General features: G+C 32.2%; 1 protein-coding gene across 1 annotated transcript in view; it reads right to left on the reverse strand.

The window, feature by feature from the left end:
• Positions 1–20,609, reverse strand: part of ERBB4 (erb-b2 receptor tyrosine kinase 4) — a 988,299-nt gene that overhangs the window by 330,768 nt on the left and 636,922 nt on the right. The window contains exon 4 of the mRNA XM_006908488.3: positions 12,520–12,654. Within this exon, the coding sequence (XP_006908550.1) occupies positions 12,520–12,654 (135 nt within the window). The remainder of the gene's footprint in view (positions 1–12,519; positions 12,655–20,609) is intronic.

Here is a 20,609-nt window from a genome sequence, read left to right on the forward strand (position 1 = left end):
TGCTACTGGAATATCACACTCCTGTATTTTAGGCTAGTATATGGAAAAAGGTGCAGAGAATATTTTAAGGTATATGTCAGAAACAGAGAGAGGAACCCATGGGAGGAGAAATTCTTCGGATTGCTGCAGAGGATTAGATGTCACAGATACCAGGGTCTCTGCCCACTCCATAACCCTCATCTGTGAGCCTGCTAATCAGAGGTGCTCATGAATTCTTGAAGAACTGCCACCATCCACATCTTCAGTTTGTCAGTGGTGTCATATTCAAGAATCATGGTTCAACAGTCAAAATTTGACCTAAAGAACTCAACTCCTCTTAAAGGGCATTGAATGGGATCCAAAGCATTGCCCATGGCAATAGTTCTAAATCTTTCCTCACTTCCTCACACAACTGGAACTCTCTGAAGTATCTCATTCAACAGAACCCCACCCCTCCAAGCTCACACTTGTGCGCACTCTCTCTCTGTGTCTCCCCCATCACGAAGCTTTCGCCCGTCTATTCTCTCCCATTCTATCATTATTATGTCATTGATCAACTTAGCCATTCTCCATAAATACTTTTATTATGTTCAGCTTTCGAATTAAATAATTCTCTGCCCATTTCTCATTATGCATCCTAAGTGTGCATTTCAACATTCTAGGAAGATGTGTCGATGTGTGTGTATGTGTGTGTGTGTGTGTGTATGAGGCATAGTTTGGTCTAGTGGGCTGGAAATATCAGGCTGGCAAACTTAGAATGTTTGAGCATATGAGAAAGGAAAACCACGAATATTCCCACGTTTGTCATTTTTATCCTGTCAGTGTAGATATTACTTGAGAAGCAACATACTGGTCTGTTTCGCCATGAGAATAAAGAAGTTCCCATTATCTGTGTGTGGCATGGTCTCCATAAGCAGCCTTGGTTTTCATTTGTCTTCTACTTGACAGCTCCGAGAATATATCTATCTCCTCTATGAATTAATAAGAAATGGTATTATCATGGGAAAACTGAAACGGATGAAATTATGACAAGTTCTTTAAGGAAAAGAACCATTTCTTCTCCATAGCTCCTAACAGTACTCAAACCACAGAAGGCTTCCCAGATCAAATACCCAACATTTCCCTTACTAAGAGGCCAAAATCTTTACACTATAGGGCTAACCCAGCTTCTTCCACCGTGAGTAAATATGAAAGGGTCTTATAATATCTGTAGCTTGGGACTTTATAATTATACTGTGTACCATTAATCTTGTAGCTTCTCTTTTTTATTATAGCTGAGATTGAGCCTGAGTTTTTGTTATAGATTGCTAGCCTGTAGCAGTCAGTTGGGGAGATTAGACATCACTGAGACAGATAACAAAGAAAAATGAGTAACAAATTGGAAAAGATTAGGTAGCTCCATAGCATTATATTAAACAAACTGTTCTGAGGTATAGCAGCCAGAAGTCTCATCTTAGTTTCCTAACATTCTGTCATCTGCCAAAGGGACTTAGCTACATATATGTATATGTGTGTGTGTGTGTGTGTGTGTGTGTATATACACACACACACACACACACACACTTTACCTTTGTCACAATATACATACACACACACACACACACACACACACACACACACACATACACCTTCCTCGCTCTGAGTCCTCACACTTAAAACAAAAACAACCACGTTAACGAACAGGGACATTTCTAAAATGCCACTGTAAGTCTAAGAAATGAAAATGTGATTTTAAAATTGATGGAGGTTATAAGAAAGTGACCTAAAAGGCATTACAGTCAGTAATGAGCCTAAAATGTCTTGGTGTAAAATGTTTTCATTAATTTACCTTTGAAGTTCACACACACACACACACACACACACACACAACTAAAATTCAAGAATAATGGATTAAAAAATATTTTTAAAATAGGATTCCATCAACAGGTCTTTCAATAGACTTTCTTGTTGATGTAATACTAGACAGATCTATAAATTGAGTTATTTACAAAAAAAGACAAATTACTTTCCAATCACTGCATATACACTTATTATATTCCATTGCAATATGATTTAAGCTAAATATCAGCCCCACTATCTATCACTCTGCCCCAGTTCCCTGTTTTCTAAAACATATTGTTGGTCTTGTAACCATCTGAAATACAAATTCTCCAGACATAATCAAAGTCCCTATCAGCTAGCATAACAAAGAGTTAGTCATAGCAGAGACATAATTCAATTATATCATGTAGGAGGCATCGTTCTGGGCAATTTACTTCCTGTGACACGTTAGGAGGAAAATACTACCACAGATGAGGAAGTTGAAGCCAGAAAAGTTTAATAACTTGTCTAAGATCACACAGAAAGTGATAGACCTAAAGTAGGCCTGAGATTGGAGCCCAGAGATATTGGCTCCAGATTCCATACTCTTAATCAGTACAACCAAGTGTCTAATTTATGTTAACAGATACAAGAATAGAGTAGTCATGTGAGACAAAGGCAGACAGAGCACACAAACTAGGTTAACACCACAAATGAAGACACACTTTACCTTTGTCACAATAAGGCCTAGTTTTTGATAGGATATGTGCAAATACTGAGAAGGTTCATTAAACTTTAGAGTTCAAGAACACATTAGGCAAGACTGTTAGATGAGATCACTAACCCAGACACTTATTCAAAGTTACCTAGGGAATGACTTGCATGGGGTTAAAAAGATGATTTTGAGTGACTTGAAAAAATCTTTGATTAGTATGTGAGAAATGAGCAGCACTTAGCAGATGACCTCAAAGGGCAGGGCAGAGAGTACTTATACATGGAGGTAGAGAGCATTAAACAATGTGTTCTTCCTTATCCCACTTTCCACGAAATTACTGGTGTATTTGTTTATAAATTATTATAGGAAGCTAAGAGAAGGCTGATTACAGTTCTCAGATTTAGGATAGGATTTTAGGTATTTTCACAGGAGGAGCAGATCTCAATGATAAACAATAAAAATGATAACTAATACTTAATGAGCACTTACTATGTGGCAAGCATTGTTTTAAACATTTTCATCTACTATCCCAATTCGGTCTCGTGTGAGAAAAATGAAGGATAAAGGGGCTAAGTAATTACGGTTTGAAACTCCTGGAGTCAAGATTCAAATTCATGTAGCACCCCAGAGCTTGAACTTAAGCATTAGGCTACTCTTTGAGGCAAAGAAGTAGAAATGTAATTGTGCCAAAATGATGAAGATACAGTGGAGTTTGCTTTGGAATATGGCCAGGTAAAAGGTTTTAGTAGGAAAAAACAAAACAACAAAAAAAAAAGAGGGAGAGGAAGAATAATAACACCTATTTTTCTCTTTACGATTATTCATTTAAATATTTTTAAAATAATGTATATTATACTTTTAGTCTAAATTGATTTACTATTTATGAAACAATGTATTGTTTGCTTGTTTTTCTCTCAGATAAAATGTTGGGTCCACTGTATAGATTAACAGAAATGATTTACTATTTCTTAAGACTGTTACAAAACTTAATAAGAATGTTACAAAACTGCATGTAATTAATTTATCTTTCTCTACTGAATCAAATGAGGCTGATAACTGTCAATTATACTATTATAAGGGGCTTTAAACATTTTTTTATTCCACTAAAAATACACAGCAAAACTTTATTTAAAATTATGCAACTGAATAAAATTTAGAAATGAAGAAGTAATGATTATCCAATGTTCTATTGTTTTTAAAAATTTTTAGTTTTATTAATATTATTTTTTCTAGTAAAGCAAATTTCTTTACTCTGAAAAATATACTTTGGCGTATGGTAACTAGTAATAGTTAACAATTAACAAAATATCTAGTGACTATAACACATAGCTAACTAGTTTAATGCTGCAGTCTACTTTGAGTACAGAGTTTGATCGATTCTATAGAAAAAAACTATTTTTTGAAAAAACTATCTAGATCAAAATCTTTGTCACATAATGCATAAGGAGGAAAAAGAATAAAAGTGGCTGATCAAGACATCTAATTTTGCGATGACTTTTCCTTTGTGCATTTTTTAATCAAGCTTTTTTTCCTTTATGTTTCTCTTTCTTACACTTAAAAGAGAACTTTAAAAGAAATGTCACTGCATAATTTCCTTTCCATTTTTTTCTTCCCTGCTTAGAAAGTGCACCTACAATTGCCAAAAGAATCACCTCTAAATAGAACATAATTTGTTCTTGCCAGGCAGCAAAGAATTAAATAAAAGTTGCATACGGCTGCTTGCAACAATCTAGACTTGAAAGATTGCTAAGTGGGTTAGCAGCTTGATCTCCTTATTCATTTTCCCCCAGCTCCCTGTAGAGATGCCAGCTCCCCTGCCCCAACCCTCCAGTGTAACCAGCAATCTCTCCTCCACTTCTGCTCCAAACTTTGAAATAAAAGTGGCTTAGTGAGAGGACACCAATAGAAGAGGGAAGACACACATGAAACTTCTTGGCAGATATTAAGAAAAGAGAAACTTGAATACACAGTCTTCAGTTACTTGTAAACATCTTCCTTTTACTTTGAAGCTTCTTCTAAGTGATGAGAAATTAGAGAAAAGGAGAATAGTAAGTTCTTTAAATTCTACTTATTTGTGCAACTGAGTTCATGAAACCACTTTCATTAGTACAGGGGAATAAACACGTGAACAGTAATGAAATATATGAACGATGGCTGCAGAACAGGAAATAGATACAGACATAATCATTCAACTTGTTATAAAGGATCAGAGCAAAATAAGAGACAGTAATACTAAATCGATTCAGTATAATTTTCATTCGATTTTACATAATTGTTTTAAATACTGAATATACAATTAGGGCTTTACGTTTTAAAAAATCAGCTACGGAATGCCTTACAAATCTCTTTTACATTTTTTTGAGCTACTTGTTATTTGAATCAATATAAATTTTACTTGGTTAGGATGAGTCTTTAGAAAATTTAAGTCAGTTATTATTAACTCAGCATTTCAACAGCTACATCTAATTCTACCAGGCTTAGAATTATTTGCAAATCCTCATGTAGCACATGACTTAAAACTTTATATTGGGGTACATTTTTTTTTAATTATGGAAAAAATTGAATTAAAAAATATGGAAGATCACCAGATGTCTCTTAGTGATAATCACTTCACATTAATGTTCCTTCATTTATATTTTTTAAAAAAATTATTGTGGAAATACACATGAAATAAAATTTACCATCTCAACCATTTTTAAATGTATAGTTCAGTGGTATTAAATACATTCACATTGTTCAATAATCACATTTATCTCCATAACACTTTTCATCTTGTAACACTGAAATAATATACTCATTAAACAATTCATCATTCTTTCCTCCCTCCAACCTCTCTCTGGTAACTACCAGTATATTTTCTGTCTTTATGATAGTGACTATTCTAAGTATCTAAGTATCGTATATAAGTGAAATCAGACACTATTTGTCTTTTTTATAACTGGCTTACTTTACTTAGCAAAATGTCCTCAAGGTTCAGCCATGTTGTAGCATATGTCAGAATTTGTTTCCTATTTAAAGCAGAATAATATCCTCTTGTATGTATATACCACATTTTGCTTATCCATTCATCCATCTATGAACTTTGGGGTGATTTTTATTTGATTAAATTACCTAGATTAAATTTTCTTTGGCTGTTGTGCAATTTAAACAGAGTATGTAGTTCTTATTACTTTTTTCTCCAATAAGATAAATGGCATTCAGTTCCAAAAAACTCCAATTCCAAAAATTCACCATTTCAAAAAATGTTAGGACTTACTATTTCAAGAAAAAGCTGATTATTCTGATTGCCTGGCCTTTCTCCATTCTATCTGAACAGTGTGAAAGCCTTTTTCATACCAGCGACTTAAGTAATTATATACATATTTTTTTTTCCAGTGAAGATTCCATAATAAAAGGCTTGTTAAAATTTACTTTAAAGTAAGTTTCAGAAAAACAATAAAATATGGAGGCTGCCTCCACTGGACAATTTGAACCCTAGAGATCTGATTTCATTAAATTTTGGTATCTTCAACCATTCACTGGAAGACAGCGAGACCTTATTACTAAAAATTGCAAGACCCCAAATGGGGCTTTTAATACCTACCTTATAGAATTTCTATAAAAATTAGAAATAGGGTTCTTTAAGGGCCTATAGTACGCCAAGTCTAGAAGGTCACAAGCACTTAAAGCATTACTATTTTTATTGTTGAAATTAGTGGCAGAAGTTTCACATAACAGAAAGCTACATATTCTATAAGAGGGAGAGGCTCATGTATTTGGTATTTGGCTCATTTGTAGCAAGCCCATACATTCCATGCCATTTTGAATCAGCATAAGGTCTGAAATGCATTCACCATATATAATAGGCTTTGCTAATCATTTTACTAGCATAGCAATCCTGTACCAAGCCTTGTCCCTTACACCTGTCCCTAGAATTAATTGGAAAACTTTGAAGATAGGTAGATTCCTATCCTTAAACCAAACATACTCGAAGAATCTCTGGGAGTAGATTCTGATGCATGTCTGAGTTGGGAAGCCATTAATCTATTTAACTCCAGACATAAAGAACCTTGTCCTTTCATAATGTTAGACTATAATAGACAACACCTCTGCTGTCACTTTACGTAAAAATAATTTTTCTTCCAACAAGCTATGGTCATGAAGATTTATTTGAAGGTAGAAAATGGTCCGTTTTAAGAGCTAGAACAGCATGCTTGTGAGGTACAGTAGAGTTAATCTTTCCGGCAGAAACTCAGTTTACTCTGAGAGGGATCATTTCTGTAAGACTTTTACTCAAATGAATATATTCAAATAGAATATATTCATTATTCTTGCAGAAATCTTGTGTGCAAGAATGCAGAAGCTAAGTATACTGTTTAATGATTTAAATGAAAAATGTTAGCAGAATCTGACCCAAAGAGTCAGATATTTTACCTCTGTAAATTCTGAGTTAAACTGCCGTATTCCTAAAGAGGTTGTTCTTTCTTGAGTTGTGTATATGCGTGTGTGTGTATGTGTGTGTGGTATGTGCATGGTGTGTGCACGTGTGTGCATGTGTGCACAGTGTGTGCATGTGTGCGGATGTGTGTGTGTGTGTTTTCAGCATTTGTTCTCCAGGAGACTAGGAGCCACAATCTGTTCATACCATGTATGATGTGTAGGCCTAATTTTTTTCTTTTCATCATTATAGACATAAATTAAAAGCACTGAATGGAGCTCAGCCCAGTATTCCCTCCACGGGGCTGTTGATGTTCATGCATGGCAATTACGCGCACAACATACTGTCAGATTTTCTAGAATTTTGAGAGCTATTTATTAAAGAGAGCCATTAGTAAATATTAAATTATATAAACCCACAATTAAATTTTATTTAAACAAAGGAAATGTATACTTAAAATTTATTATTTCTGGATTAGTTTGCTATTTTTTATTATTATCTGTACAATTGAGTTTATTTACATCTATTCGGTTTGTGTGGTAGAAATACTATACAATGGCAAGCAAACTGGGCATCTCTTCTAAAATTCACATTGTCTGTTCTAAGGAAGACATGATATATCCTGTGCCTGGAATAGGCATTTCCTTAAGTAAAAATTGATGTTTCCTCTAACTCAAAAAAAGAAGATGAAATGAGCCTTCACCTGGAGAAGCAGTAAAAAAAACTCAGGGGAAAAAAAAAAGGAGTTGGTACTTAGAGTTTAGACATGGTCACAGGGCCCCAGTGTGAGGGAGGGACAGCCTCACCTGTCACACACGAGCAGGAACACAGAAGTCAAGTGTGGGCCTCTCAGCAATCTCCTGCCTGTAACTATTTCGATTATTAGCAAAAACATGTTAATAACTAGTCGCATTTGACCTTTGAAGGAATTAGGGTACAGTGGGTCTTAAAGCACTTGAGTGCCCCGCACAGCTGTGAGGTTACTGGAGTAATTGTCAGCAGAGGCTAAAGTTGGCAGTAAGAGGGTAAGGCCAGAGTGGAGAGACTATGAAATTTATTTTATGTAATTTATATGTAAAAGCAAAATGGAAACTAACTTATAATCACAAACTTTTGAGACCAACATGTGTATATGTAAGTATGTGTGTGTACATTTATATAAATGTTTACTTTATGCATGTATTTATTATATGCAAATGAATTTTATGTATTTATAGAAATAAAACATACAATGAAACAGCACATGTAATGCATGATAATTGTGAGGATTGAGATCAACTAAGAAAATTCTGTTCTGCCACCTGGGGTTGAGGCAAAGTACTGATAAAAAATACTTCGTCACATTCTAGAAGGCAAGGTTCATACTTCTTTAACATATATGACAAAAAAAGTAGATTGAAGGGAAGCTATTGCATATGATGAACATAAGAATGTATCATGAAAATTTTACTTAAAGAGTGAAACTTAATGCACTTTTATCCCAAGAAGCTAAGAAACAAGAAAACCAAGCTAGCACGTGCTTGTGCCTCGTAATCTTCTTAAATAAAAATTAATTTCTGGAGTGAATTTTAGTCGATGTGAAAATCTTCTTCTTCTAAATGTAGTCTCATAGGCCCTCTCTGATATGGGTCAGGTTCAAGTTCTTACTCTCTCATTAAGAACATTAAAAAGACAGCAGAGCTGCCACTTGCTCTTATATTTTGAAATACATTCCTAGATTGTTAGTTCAATTTGCGAGTATTTTTAGAATAATTTACATCTGAATTCCTAAGTGATTTTAATTCGTTTGTTTTTTGTTTTATATGAGGTTCATGAAGAATCTATTTTTTAAATATTATATTTATTGAGGAGAAATTAGTTAATAAAATCATTAGGTTTCAAGTGCACGATAATATCATACGTACATTCCATCATGTTCACGATCCAAAGTTAAATTTCCTTCTGTCACCATATATTTGACCCCCTTTACCCTTGAACCTATTTCTATTTTATATGTCTTTTCAAAAAGCTATCTTTGAATTCATGTGGATTCATTTATTCTTTCTAATATTTTTCACATTTTTCTATTTCCCCGTTAAGCTTTCCTTTCTTAAAAAAAAATCTTTAAAAAATCTTTTAAAAAGAGTATGCATGATTTGACTTTTTGGGTGCATTTATGTAAAATTACATATTTGGATATATAGCATACATAAACTAAAGCTGTATTGAAATGCACTCTGGGTAAATTTCCTTGCAATTTTTTTTCACTTTACCACAAAAATCCAAACTTAGAAGAGTGCATCTATTTTATGTAAATGTATTAACATTGAAGAAGTAAAAAAGTTAGCACAATAAAAAAATCAGGTTTAATTTTCCTCTATTTGACAATTATTTTCTAGTTCAGGAAAATTATCTATATGGGGCACAATATGCAATATTAGTTAGGAGTAAGCAACTATTAAGATATGTAAGAGTTATTAAAATAAAAATATTATTTAAAGTTTTACTAATGGTTTTAACATAGGCAGAACATTTGGTTTAAACAAATAATTACGTTTGTGAACATAATGTTCTTTTATGAATTTACCAATTCTTACACAGTCCCATTTCTATCATTAACTAATTTTTGGTTTTAGAAAACAATTTGAGAATGAGTGGTGCATCTGCTGTAAGCTAAAGAAAGGACTGTAGGATCTGGAGCATCTAAGGTTTGTTCTTTTCAGTGTCTCGGTGAGATCTAATATAATTTCCTTCCTTTTTAAGGCTGAATAATATTTCATTTATATATACATTTGCTATTTTCTGTTATTGCGATAGTAGTCATTCTAATAGGTGTGAGGTGATATTTCATGGTTTTTATTTGCATTTCTCTAATAATTAGTGATGTTAAACATCTTTTCATATGCATATTGGTCATTTATCATTCATCTTTGGAGAAATGTCTATTTAAGTCCTTTGCCAATTTCCAAATAAGGTTATTTTTGTTACTGTTGTTGTTGAGTTGTTGGAGTTATTTATTTACTCTGGTTATTAACCTCTTATCAGATATATGATTTATAAATATTTTCTCCCACTCTGTAAGTTGTCTTTTCATTCTAATTGTGTCCTTTGATGCACAGAGGTTTTTAAGTTTGTTGTAACTCCATTTTTCTATCTTTGCTTATGTTTCTCGTGCTTTTGTTGTCATTTCTGAGAATCACTGCCAAATTCAATGTCATAAAACATTTATTCTATGTTTTCTTCTAGGGGTTTTATAGTTTGAGGTCTTATGTTTAGATCTGGAATCTATTTTGAATTAATTTTAATATATAGTGAAGATTAAATCTAACGTCAATCTTGTGGATACCTGGTTACCCCAAAAGCATTTGTTAAAGTGACTGTCCCTTTTAAAATATATTTATGCCTATCATTGCTTCAAAACTAAATTACATATTAATCTAATGTTAGGCCTTTTTATTCTAAAGATGTATATTATCATATTACACATTTATTTTTTATTATGATGGTAAATGTATTTCAATATAATTTCTTATGATCTTTTGTAATTTATTTCATGAATTTATTGATTTTTATGCATTTATAATATAAAATTTTTCTTTTGTGCTAATTTATTCATTTAAAAGTAATATGAGAAGGTGATTATGAGTTTCGCCAGATGCTACAAAGGTCTGTGGCCTCAAAAAATATTAAAAATTTAGAGATTAAGTTACTCAAGCAACAGATGAAGAGCAATGGAAAGAAGAAATATGTAAAATCAAGAAACAGGTAAATTCAGATTATTTAATGATTAAATAAATTCTAAGAACTAAGGAGAATGTGAAGTTAATGATGACCACTACATTTTTAAATTGGGTGACTGAGTGGTTGTTAGTGTGTAGTTCCAGAAACCATTAGTGTAGAAGTTGCATTTAAACCATGAGAATTACTGTGATCACCCAAGGGAGAAAGTAGATGAAATTGACAGGATAAAACCATTGGAAACCAATATTTAAAGACTAGCCAATTCATTATTATCAAGTAGAGTGCATGCAGTATATATAATGCATCAGCAAGTAAAGCTAGTATAAAGAATAAAACTTCGATAAGCAACTGGTGTTTAATTTGCAAAGGACCAGTCGTTATGACTCTACTTTGCATTTATAACTTCTGTGCCTGCAATTATTTGCATGCAGAAACAAATGCAGCTACAGTTGCCTAATTATAAGCACAATTATTCAAATTTTCCCCCCAAACAGATGCCATCTGTGAAAGTGCTGCTCCTCTTCCACATCCTTTGAGACTAGTGGACACAATTCTCTTTGGCTTCTCTTTTGGGCTTTATTGTTGTTGCCTGATCTCATACATGTATTATAGGCTAGTCACTCTAATATACTGAGAGTCAGAGGGCCGTTCCTCTCATCAAACTATGATGCATTTTCCCCCATGTGTTGTACCACATTCTGAGCCTACTGAAAATGGAAGCCATTTCTGAAGCATAACATTTGCCTTGTTAATGTGAACAGATTCAATTTTTTTTTTCACATCTGATTTTACAAGGTAGGAAATTTGAACACTATAAAGGTAAAATCTCATACAAATTTCTGCTCAAAGGTGACAAGAAAATTATGTTACTCTACTTTAAAAAACAGTTTTAGCCATTTACTGAAAACACAGCTGTCAGTTTGAATCATATTCATATTTCTCCAGTATATTCTTAGGACCATCATGAAACTTAATAATTATCCCTTGGAGTTTGATTTCCTACAAAAGCATTATAACACAATCAGTACAATTTCAAATAATTATTGAACTGTGTGAAGAGAGTTATGATTTCAGGTGGGAAATATATAAAAATATATGAGAAATATAAAACCTAGGTTAACACGATAAAAATTCTGTTTTCATACAAGTACCAGTAATAATATATGTGAGGACAGCATAGCTTGCTTTATGAAAATAAAACAGATTCCTGGCAGAATAATTTTTAGAGCTTTTAATGATAGTTCAAATACTTATGTATCATTTAAACACATTAAACACTTTGAATTTGATAAATCCTTCGTGACAGAAACAACATACTCTAGAATGGAAAACTGAGTAGCTTATTAGGCTGATTAAAACCAGAATATAACATATATTTCTTCTATATAAAAATCTATCTTTCTCCACTTTATTTATAGTATTTGGGATGGTCATAAAGAATTATCAAGAAGGTTTTCAGAGGCAAATGAAGACTTAGGTATTCTAAAATGTCCAATAGTTTTTACTTTTAAAAAATTACAATGAATAGGAAGGTACATTTTTGTTCTACCTTTTTCTCAGTGGTGTATGGGTCACAAAGAGTTGAAGTGATAGTCAGATACTGGCCTTAAGTTTATGGATGATGGGACACATATTTAAATATTGGAAATATGGTTAAGTAACTTAGATTTCCCAAAAGGGGCCATATTAAGAAAATGACCATTTGTAAAGGGAAAGTATCATTTCAAAAAAAGTTATTTAGAAGTAAAAGACTGTTGTATATAACTGAACATTTCAGTGGATGTGATCAAAATGTAAACTATTATGAATGAGATGATAAACAAAAGCCGTTCATTCATTTTCACAAAGGCAGAACACTTTGAGACATTAAAAAGGCAGTGCTACTCACATCCTGAGCTACCGTTTGTTGACACCAGAGTCAAGTTGGAAGGCCATGGGTTCCGAACAATATCTTGCCAATGAATTGTGTCTGCATAACAAAGAAATTTGTTCTGGTCTACATAGACTCCACCATTGAGGATTTCTGTATTAAAACAAACAAACAGATTTTGGTGATGAAAAGGTAGTCAATAAAAATGATTTTTACTCAAACTATTTTCAATGTTAAAGTTATTTTTACTTTGTTAATAGCCAAGATATATTTTACAATATCTTTCACTGATTCATACAAATCGAGAAAGAAGTTTAAAAGATTAAAAAATACAAAGAAAAACAACCACTCATAATCCAAACACTCAGGAAACATTCTTAACATCTTGGTATAGACACTATCGGTCTCTATACTGTTGTTTTTTTCTATCTGAAGTTGGAGTAATAGTCCACATAATATTGTTTAATCTGCTAGTTTTAATATTAAATGGTGAGTAGAGGTAATTAAATATTATTCTACAATATTTCTAGAGAGAATACGATATGTCAGAGTATAAATAAAACAGTATTTATTTGACCAATCCCCTCTTGTTGATTCTTTAACTTATTTATTATGAATTAGTTCTTTAAAATAAATTTCTGCAAATGACATTACAAGGTCATAGAATATGGATATTTTTTAAACTTTTGGTATGAGTTGTCAAATTTCCCTTAAGAAAAATTGTTTCGGTCAATGTAACATTGACTAGAGTCAGTCAGTAACTAGCATAAAATGGAAGCAAAATTAGTGCTTAAATCACAAACATGTTCTTTGTTTCAAATAGAATAAACAGAATTGCCAATTATTCTTTAAGAACAACAAAACACAAGATATAATAAAAATCTTATGGTTCGTTGGAACAATGGCATGACCATAGGATAAAATGCATTAATGCCAATTTTTACTTCTTTATAGGTAGTAACTAGCATAAAATGGAAGCAAAATTAGTGCTTAAATCACAAACATGTTCTTTGTTTCAAATAGAATAAACAGAATTGCCAATTATTCTTTAAGAACAACAAAACACAAGATATAATAAAAATCTTATGGTTCGTTGGAACAATGGCATGACCATAGGATAAAATGCATTAATGCCAATTTTTACTTCTTTATCCATTTCACAACACTGGCCTTAATCCGGTAACATCTCCTTGAACAATGGTTGATCGTAGATATCTATTCTCTTTCAGGTAGCTCTAAGTTATCCAGAAAAAAAAAGTAGATATTACCTCTAAAAATACTATTCTTATTGTTTGAAGAAATGGTTTGAAATATACATAGAATCTTCCTGCCCAATATATACCATATTTTCCTTTCCTGTTTAAAAAAAGAAAAAAAAAAAAAGGCAATAGAAATCCTATATCAGCCTATAAAGCTTTCATTACAAGTAACAAAAACCAAATTATTGAGTTTAAATGGATAGGAGATAATTTTTTGTCACATAATAATAAACCTACAGGAGGCAGTTGCAGATATTAGTTTAACTACTGCACAGGATCCACAACCTGCTTTGTGTGATGGCTTTATTCTCTTCTGGCTCAAGATGGCTGCTGCATCTAAAGTGTTTTTCTGAATTTGAGGCATGTGAAGAAACAAGAGCAAGCAAGAGACTTTCTTTTAGTGAGGTTCCAACTATCTACTTGGGAAGAGATGCTCTCCTTACGGACTATGTCTGCATTTCACTGGCCAGAACAATATTCCATGGCCATTCTTACTGCAAGAGAGGCTGAGGAAGCAAGAATTTAGGTGGACATATTACTATATGAACAAATTCCAAAGAGGCTCTGGTGTTAGTGAGGAAGAAGAGGAACAGAAATATTGGCAAGGCAAGAACCTGTCCCCCAGGGTAGCCTTGAGAAAAACATCTCTGCTGTGCAGTATTCCCAAGCTAAACTTTAAAGAGTCACCTTAAACAAAAGAAGAAAATAAAAAAATGAAAGGAACATGTATCACCATAAAAGAGGTATTTGTGGAAGCGAGATTGGTGGACACACCTAAATTGCTTTACTGTGTTGCATGCATAAAATCCTCCAGATTTATTTTGACATTGTAGGGCTTTCCACATTTAAAATCATTCCTATTTTCATCATCAACCCTTTCACTGACTATTGGTTTCATTTTCTCAGGTGAGGAAAAAAAAAAGAAAAAGAAAAGAAACAAAAAGAAATTTGATCATCCTTTTACTTCTAAAACCCAGTTCATTATTTTTTATAACCTAAACGTACAACCTTTGTCAAAGCAGAAGAGAGATGTGAGACATAAGAAAGATTGTGAAAATGAATTTCTACATTAATGTTTAGCATTAAGTTTCTATCTTAGAAATGTGACAATCTCATACTAATAGCTTTCTCTTGAGACATTAGGTGATGCTCTTCTACTATAGGAATATTCTTTGTTAGGTGACAAAGAAAGGAGATTTTGACTGCTATTCTGGAAATAAAGGTTATTTTTCAGTCTACCTTTAGAAAAGTTTCACTTAAGGAAAAAAAAAAACACATGAAGAGAAAAGATAATAGCTCAAACATTATAGAAAGAGTCTATATTTTTCAAGAGTCACATTTTAATTCATATAGTTTATACTGAAGAATCACAGTATCTATCTCTAACTTCCTATCTAGAAATATTCAAATAGAATCAGATATCATACTGAATAATAATCTCATCAAATCCCTCTCTTCAACAATATTAATCTCCTACCAATGTTTACATTTGTTTCTTAGAAATATTCTGTTCAAGAGCTTAGTTTATACTTTGAAAAGGATTGAGAAAGGAGGCAATAATAATTCTAATATAATCTTACATGTTAAAATTTCAAATTAAGACTATAATCATGATCAATTTGGATATACTTTTATCATCCTAAACTCAAAACCCAGCATCTGCTAGCAATTTTGGTCAGAAGGATTTATAAATTTTTAGTATTTCATGATGGATAGTTTATTTATGTATGTGTGTATTTTCCCTGAAAAGTCTTTTATTTCTTTATGTTTGGCTTAGATCCTATTCTGTTGCAAAATGTCAAACCCCACAATCAGAAAATGTGTGTTTTATTTACTTTATAGGAGAGTTTTAATATATACTTTATTTTACATTTTCTTTTGATCAACTTGATTACGTAAATATATGTCAGGATGTAATGTTACAATTGCATTTATTTATTTGTAAAGTTTACATTGGTTTTATAACTTTATATGGTTTTTAAATATTAATTTAATAAGTCTTTGTAAGGAAATATTCAGTTAGATTTAATTCTGAAGTAAGAAAATCTAGGGAAAGGTATTGACCCTATGAGAAAGTTGTTAGAGACATAGATTATTTACTGGATAAAAGGGATACCTAATGTTTCTGCCTCGATTGATTATAGAGTTTCGATTAGAAAGAGGAACAAGGATTAGAAAAAGAGAACAGTTTGGAAAGATATTTATCCAAGAAGATACCAGAAAAATGTCTGGCTATACTTTAGATCTATTTTTGCTAACACAAGAACAGCAGAGTTTTCCGGAAGTATTATTAAAGATTTATTGGAAGGTACCATCTGTGTTACACCAAGAGTTTCCCTCCCATTAGCATGAAATAAAGTGATTAATAATTAAATTTTAAAACCATGATGAAGACAATTTCTAATTCTAATCAGGTAATTCTAAACAAATGAGGTACATTTTTGATATTCAAACAAAGATGCATCCAACCTAGACAAATGAAAAGACTTGAAAAATGTTGAATAAGTAAATAAACTCAAGGTAATCTTATTCCATTGTATTTTCCTTCCACTGTAGAAAACATATCAGAGTAAATTAAGAGAGACAAATAGATTCTTAGTCATTAGAACAATTGGTAGAAATAGGCTGCTATGAATTTTCTTATCATATTTTATAAAAATATTTCCAGCAAATTCATAAAAACACCACTGTGTCTTCTTAATAAATGTCATGGTTAAACATAGCAAAATATATTAAATCTGACATTCTATGAAAAAAGCATTTCATTTCTGAAAAATTCTAGTAAACACTTAAATATGTTTGTGTCTCAAAGATTTCCTACTAGATTAATGAAAGCAAGTCACGTAAAAATACTATGAATCTTTTCGTATTTAAAGTAAACTGCAAACCACACTACTCTGCAATATGTTGAATTTAACATATATAGTACACAATTGTAACTAAAATATTAGATTAAACTCAATGAAGGCAAGGAGTATTTTTCAGTGCTGCATCTGTACCATCAAACCTGGAATAATAGTTACTCAATGAATATTTGTTAAATTGGGCTGAAAAAAAAGTACTGTGGATTTTGTCACCAACATTGATCAGTTAACTTCTGTTATAGTTCCTAATTTTAAATTTATACTGATGAAATTAAAGTAAGAATGAAAGTTATATTTTTCCATAAACACTCTGTAGCTCATCTTAACTGGTTCTATGTTTCAAGTCTGTTTTGTTCAAAACTGTATCTCCAGTGTCTAGCATTATACAAAGCACAAGTTAGATACACAATCAATATTTGCTTCATGAAAGAAAATCTAGTATCTTGAGTATAAAAAATATATTTTGAGTAGAATAATATATAATATTTTGAGTAAAAAAAATATATATCTAATTTTGAGGTTAGAGTTTGTATAAGCCGAAAGATAAATTATAAAATGCTTTTAGTTGATAATGCACAAAATTACTTCAGGTGGTGTGTTTGATATTTACAGGGCACCTTTAGACATGTTCATTGGTATCCCTAAACCTATTTTGTGCATCAAATTTGATTATTTATCAAGTGAATAATAGTGACTTTGAGCTACCCTAGACATACCAAATTCCTCCAAACCTGTGCAAATAATCTACCATATGCTACACAGAAGTTTAAGAACATGTTTTTATATTGAATCATAAATCTACCTCATATCATTCCTTAAATTATCTGTTAGAAAGGTGTAAAGTGCCAATACATGTTAAAGAGGACCTAAACTACTTGTGTCCAGTCCACAAAGAGTGTCCATTTGACCACTGCTTCCCTAGATTCTCAATTGCTTGAGTCTAATGAAGAAGGAAATGCTTGTGTTATTTAAATAAGTTCTTTTGTATTCTTTATTTCTTTTCAAATGCAAGTTAATATAGTGAATTTGGGATTGAGTGACCATTAAGAGAATTGTTGACATTTTGCAAACATATTCTCTCAAAAGAAAATGTGGTAAAATACTGAATCGAGGCTTTTTCCCTGCCCTGTATGAAATAGCCTAATTGTGATATAGCATCCTTGCTGAAAATACAGATTAATATGACTTCCTTACCAGGTTTTAGAAGTTGACAAAATTGCTCTGACCCCTATGTAAAATTGGTAAGCATTTCATTAATAAGACAATGACTTTCTCTTTTTACAAAATAAAGATTATAATTTTAAATGCAGTTAGCTATAATCCACTTTTGTCTATATGATTGGTATTGATAGTAAACATTTTATTTCTACTCACAAAGCTACCAATTGTGATAATATAAGAAAGATCTAATAGGCAAGAATAAAAAAACTTAACCTCAATTCCTGATTGTATATCCAAATGTCTTGTTTTTCCTGGGTGAAGCTCTAGGTCAACCTTAGAATTACAGTGATAATAAAAATAAAGATTAGAAATATTGCACTTGTCTAATTGCAGTCTCAGTAGGGGATGTCTCAGTAGTGTATATTTCAGATTTACATTGCCTATCCAAGCCAAAGGTCACAATCAAGAGGTCAAAATCCAAAGTGACAAAGGCCCATTTTCAAGACAAAGCTACAGGAAGCAGTTACTAGATTTTCTCAGACATAAAGCAATGTATCCTTGTCACTGTCAGCACCTTAAGCCACACAAGTCTGTTGGCAGATAGTGATACAAAAGTAATAAAGCTCACATCATCCACCTATGATACTTAATACATCATCTCTGGAATAGACTCAGTCTAGAGATTCCTGTATCTTTCCCAAACCTGGACCTTTCAGCTGGGAACACAATGAATTGCTGCTACCCCACTGGGTCAGGACTCAAGGTTTATTATTAATAAGCTGAGACGCTAAAGGCTAATGAGAACTGGGTGCTTGAGGAGACAATGGCTCATTCATCATCAATCAAGCTTTGAAGTTTTTATACAGATGATTTAAGGAGAGTTGAAGTGTGCAAAATTGAAATGTCACATTTGTATTGGGAGTGGAGAGATGGTGATAATGTAAATGAGTGATGTAACCTGTATTTCAGCTCGATGATCAGAGTCAAAAGCTCATGGATGCAGATACCAAACGTTAAGAAGTAATAGTGGACAGTTCTTCGATCAGAACGAGGCAATTTCAAGAAAAAATTATTAGATTCATTGGCTGTAAATCAACTTGAGATGGAAAATAATAGCAAAAATATCCTGATATCAACTAAATGGAGCTCAGTGATGTTCTCCATAATGTTCTAAGTGATTCACACACACTTCAGGGTCCACTACAATTCTTAGCTTTCATTATGTTTCAGCTTGAGTCTCAACTCCTCTGAGAAGTCTACTACAACCAACTAGTTTTTAGAGGTTAACTGACTTTTAGGACACATTATCTAAGCTACTCATATCACAGAACAAATACTGCCTTACCTTCATTATTCTTTTGTGTTCTTGTCTCCCTTATCATATTGTAGGTCTGTAGAGGATAAGAGCCATGACACACATCTTTCTGTGGCCCTAGTGCCATAGAAATGGTCAAGCACATAACAGAAATTCAAATGTTTTTGATGATTATTATAATAACATGATCAGAACATGACTGGCATTTGTAAATGTTTTCAGTTGCTTAATTGATAGAATAATGTTAGTGCTATCTCCTCCTTATGCAGTAGATAATAAATCACATAAAATATTGAATAAAATTAGTGTGACCTTAATGCATTAATTATTCCTATCCATTAGAGATGCAGTAATCCACTTAAGCTCATGGATAATCTCTAAAAAACTTCAAAAATAAATTTTGTCTTTTAACTGTCCAAATTATAAATACAAGATTTCTTTCTCAAATTGTTCTCTAACGTCATTTATAATTCTATATGTACCAACATATTTAATATTTTTATTCTCATAATTTCTCCTAAACTTGTACTCCCCTGCACTTTCTTATTTCTGTTAATATCAGGACAACATTCTATAAAAGAAAAATAGTTGATCCTTGAACGACATGAATTTGAACTGTACACAGATTTTTTTTTCAATAAATACTGTAAATGTATTTTCTTTACCTTATACTTTACTTAATATCATTTTCTTTCTCTAGCTTACTTTATTGTAAGAATGCAGTATATAATATAATACATATAACATACAAAATATTTGTTAATCGACTGTTTATTTTATCAGTAAGGTTTTGGTTCAACAGTAGGCTATTCGTAAAGTTTTGAGGGAGTCTGCCTGGGGAGCGTCAACACCCTTAACTTTCATGTTCTTCAAGTATAAACCGTAGACTCAAAACTTTAAATTTATCATTAATTCCCTCACCTCTATATTTAATCAGTCATAATATCCTAAATAAAATTCCTCATAATGTCTATTTTATTACATTCTTTTTATATCTACCACTATTCCTTAATTTAGGTTTCACAATTTCATACCAGATGCAACAATATGCAAGACAGATTTCTGGAGAGGGCAAGTTAGAAGCAAAAAGTTAACAGGAATAATGGATGTTGGGACACAAGTTGTCTCTTTCACTAATTCGTAAGTAATCTTGCACCTTCTAGATATTTATAAGACATAAGTCTTGTGATTGAACAAATATAAACCTTTTTACAAATTTTTAAGTGTAATATACATACGTAGATGTGCATACATCACATGCAATATATTTTTACAAACTGAACACACTTATGTAACCAGCACCCCAATCAAGAAATAGAACATCCCAGCATCAGAGAAGCCTTCATCACACTTTCTTCCTCACATCACTCCCTTTCAGAACCTTTATCATGACTTTGGACAAGATCACATTTACTTATTTTTGTATTTTACATGAATGGAATAATACTATATGCATTCTTTGTCGTTGGCTCTCTATTGTTCAACACTATGTTTGTGAAATTCATCCAT

This window comes from Pteropus alecto, unplaced genomic scaffold (assembly GCF_000325575.1).
Source record: "Pteropus alecto unplaced genomic scaffold, ASM32557v1 scaffold182, whole genome shotgun sequence".
Taxonomy (NCBI): domain Eukaryota; kingdom Metazoa; phylum Chordata; class Mammalia; order Chiroptera; family Pteropodidae; genus Pteropus; species Pteropus alecto.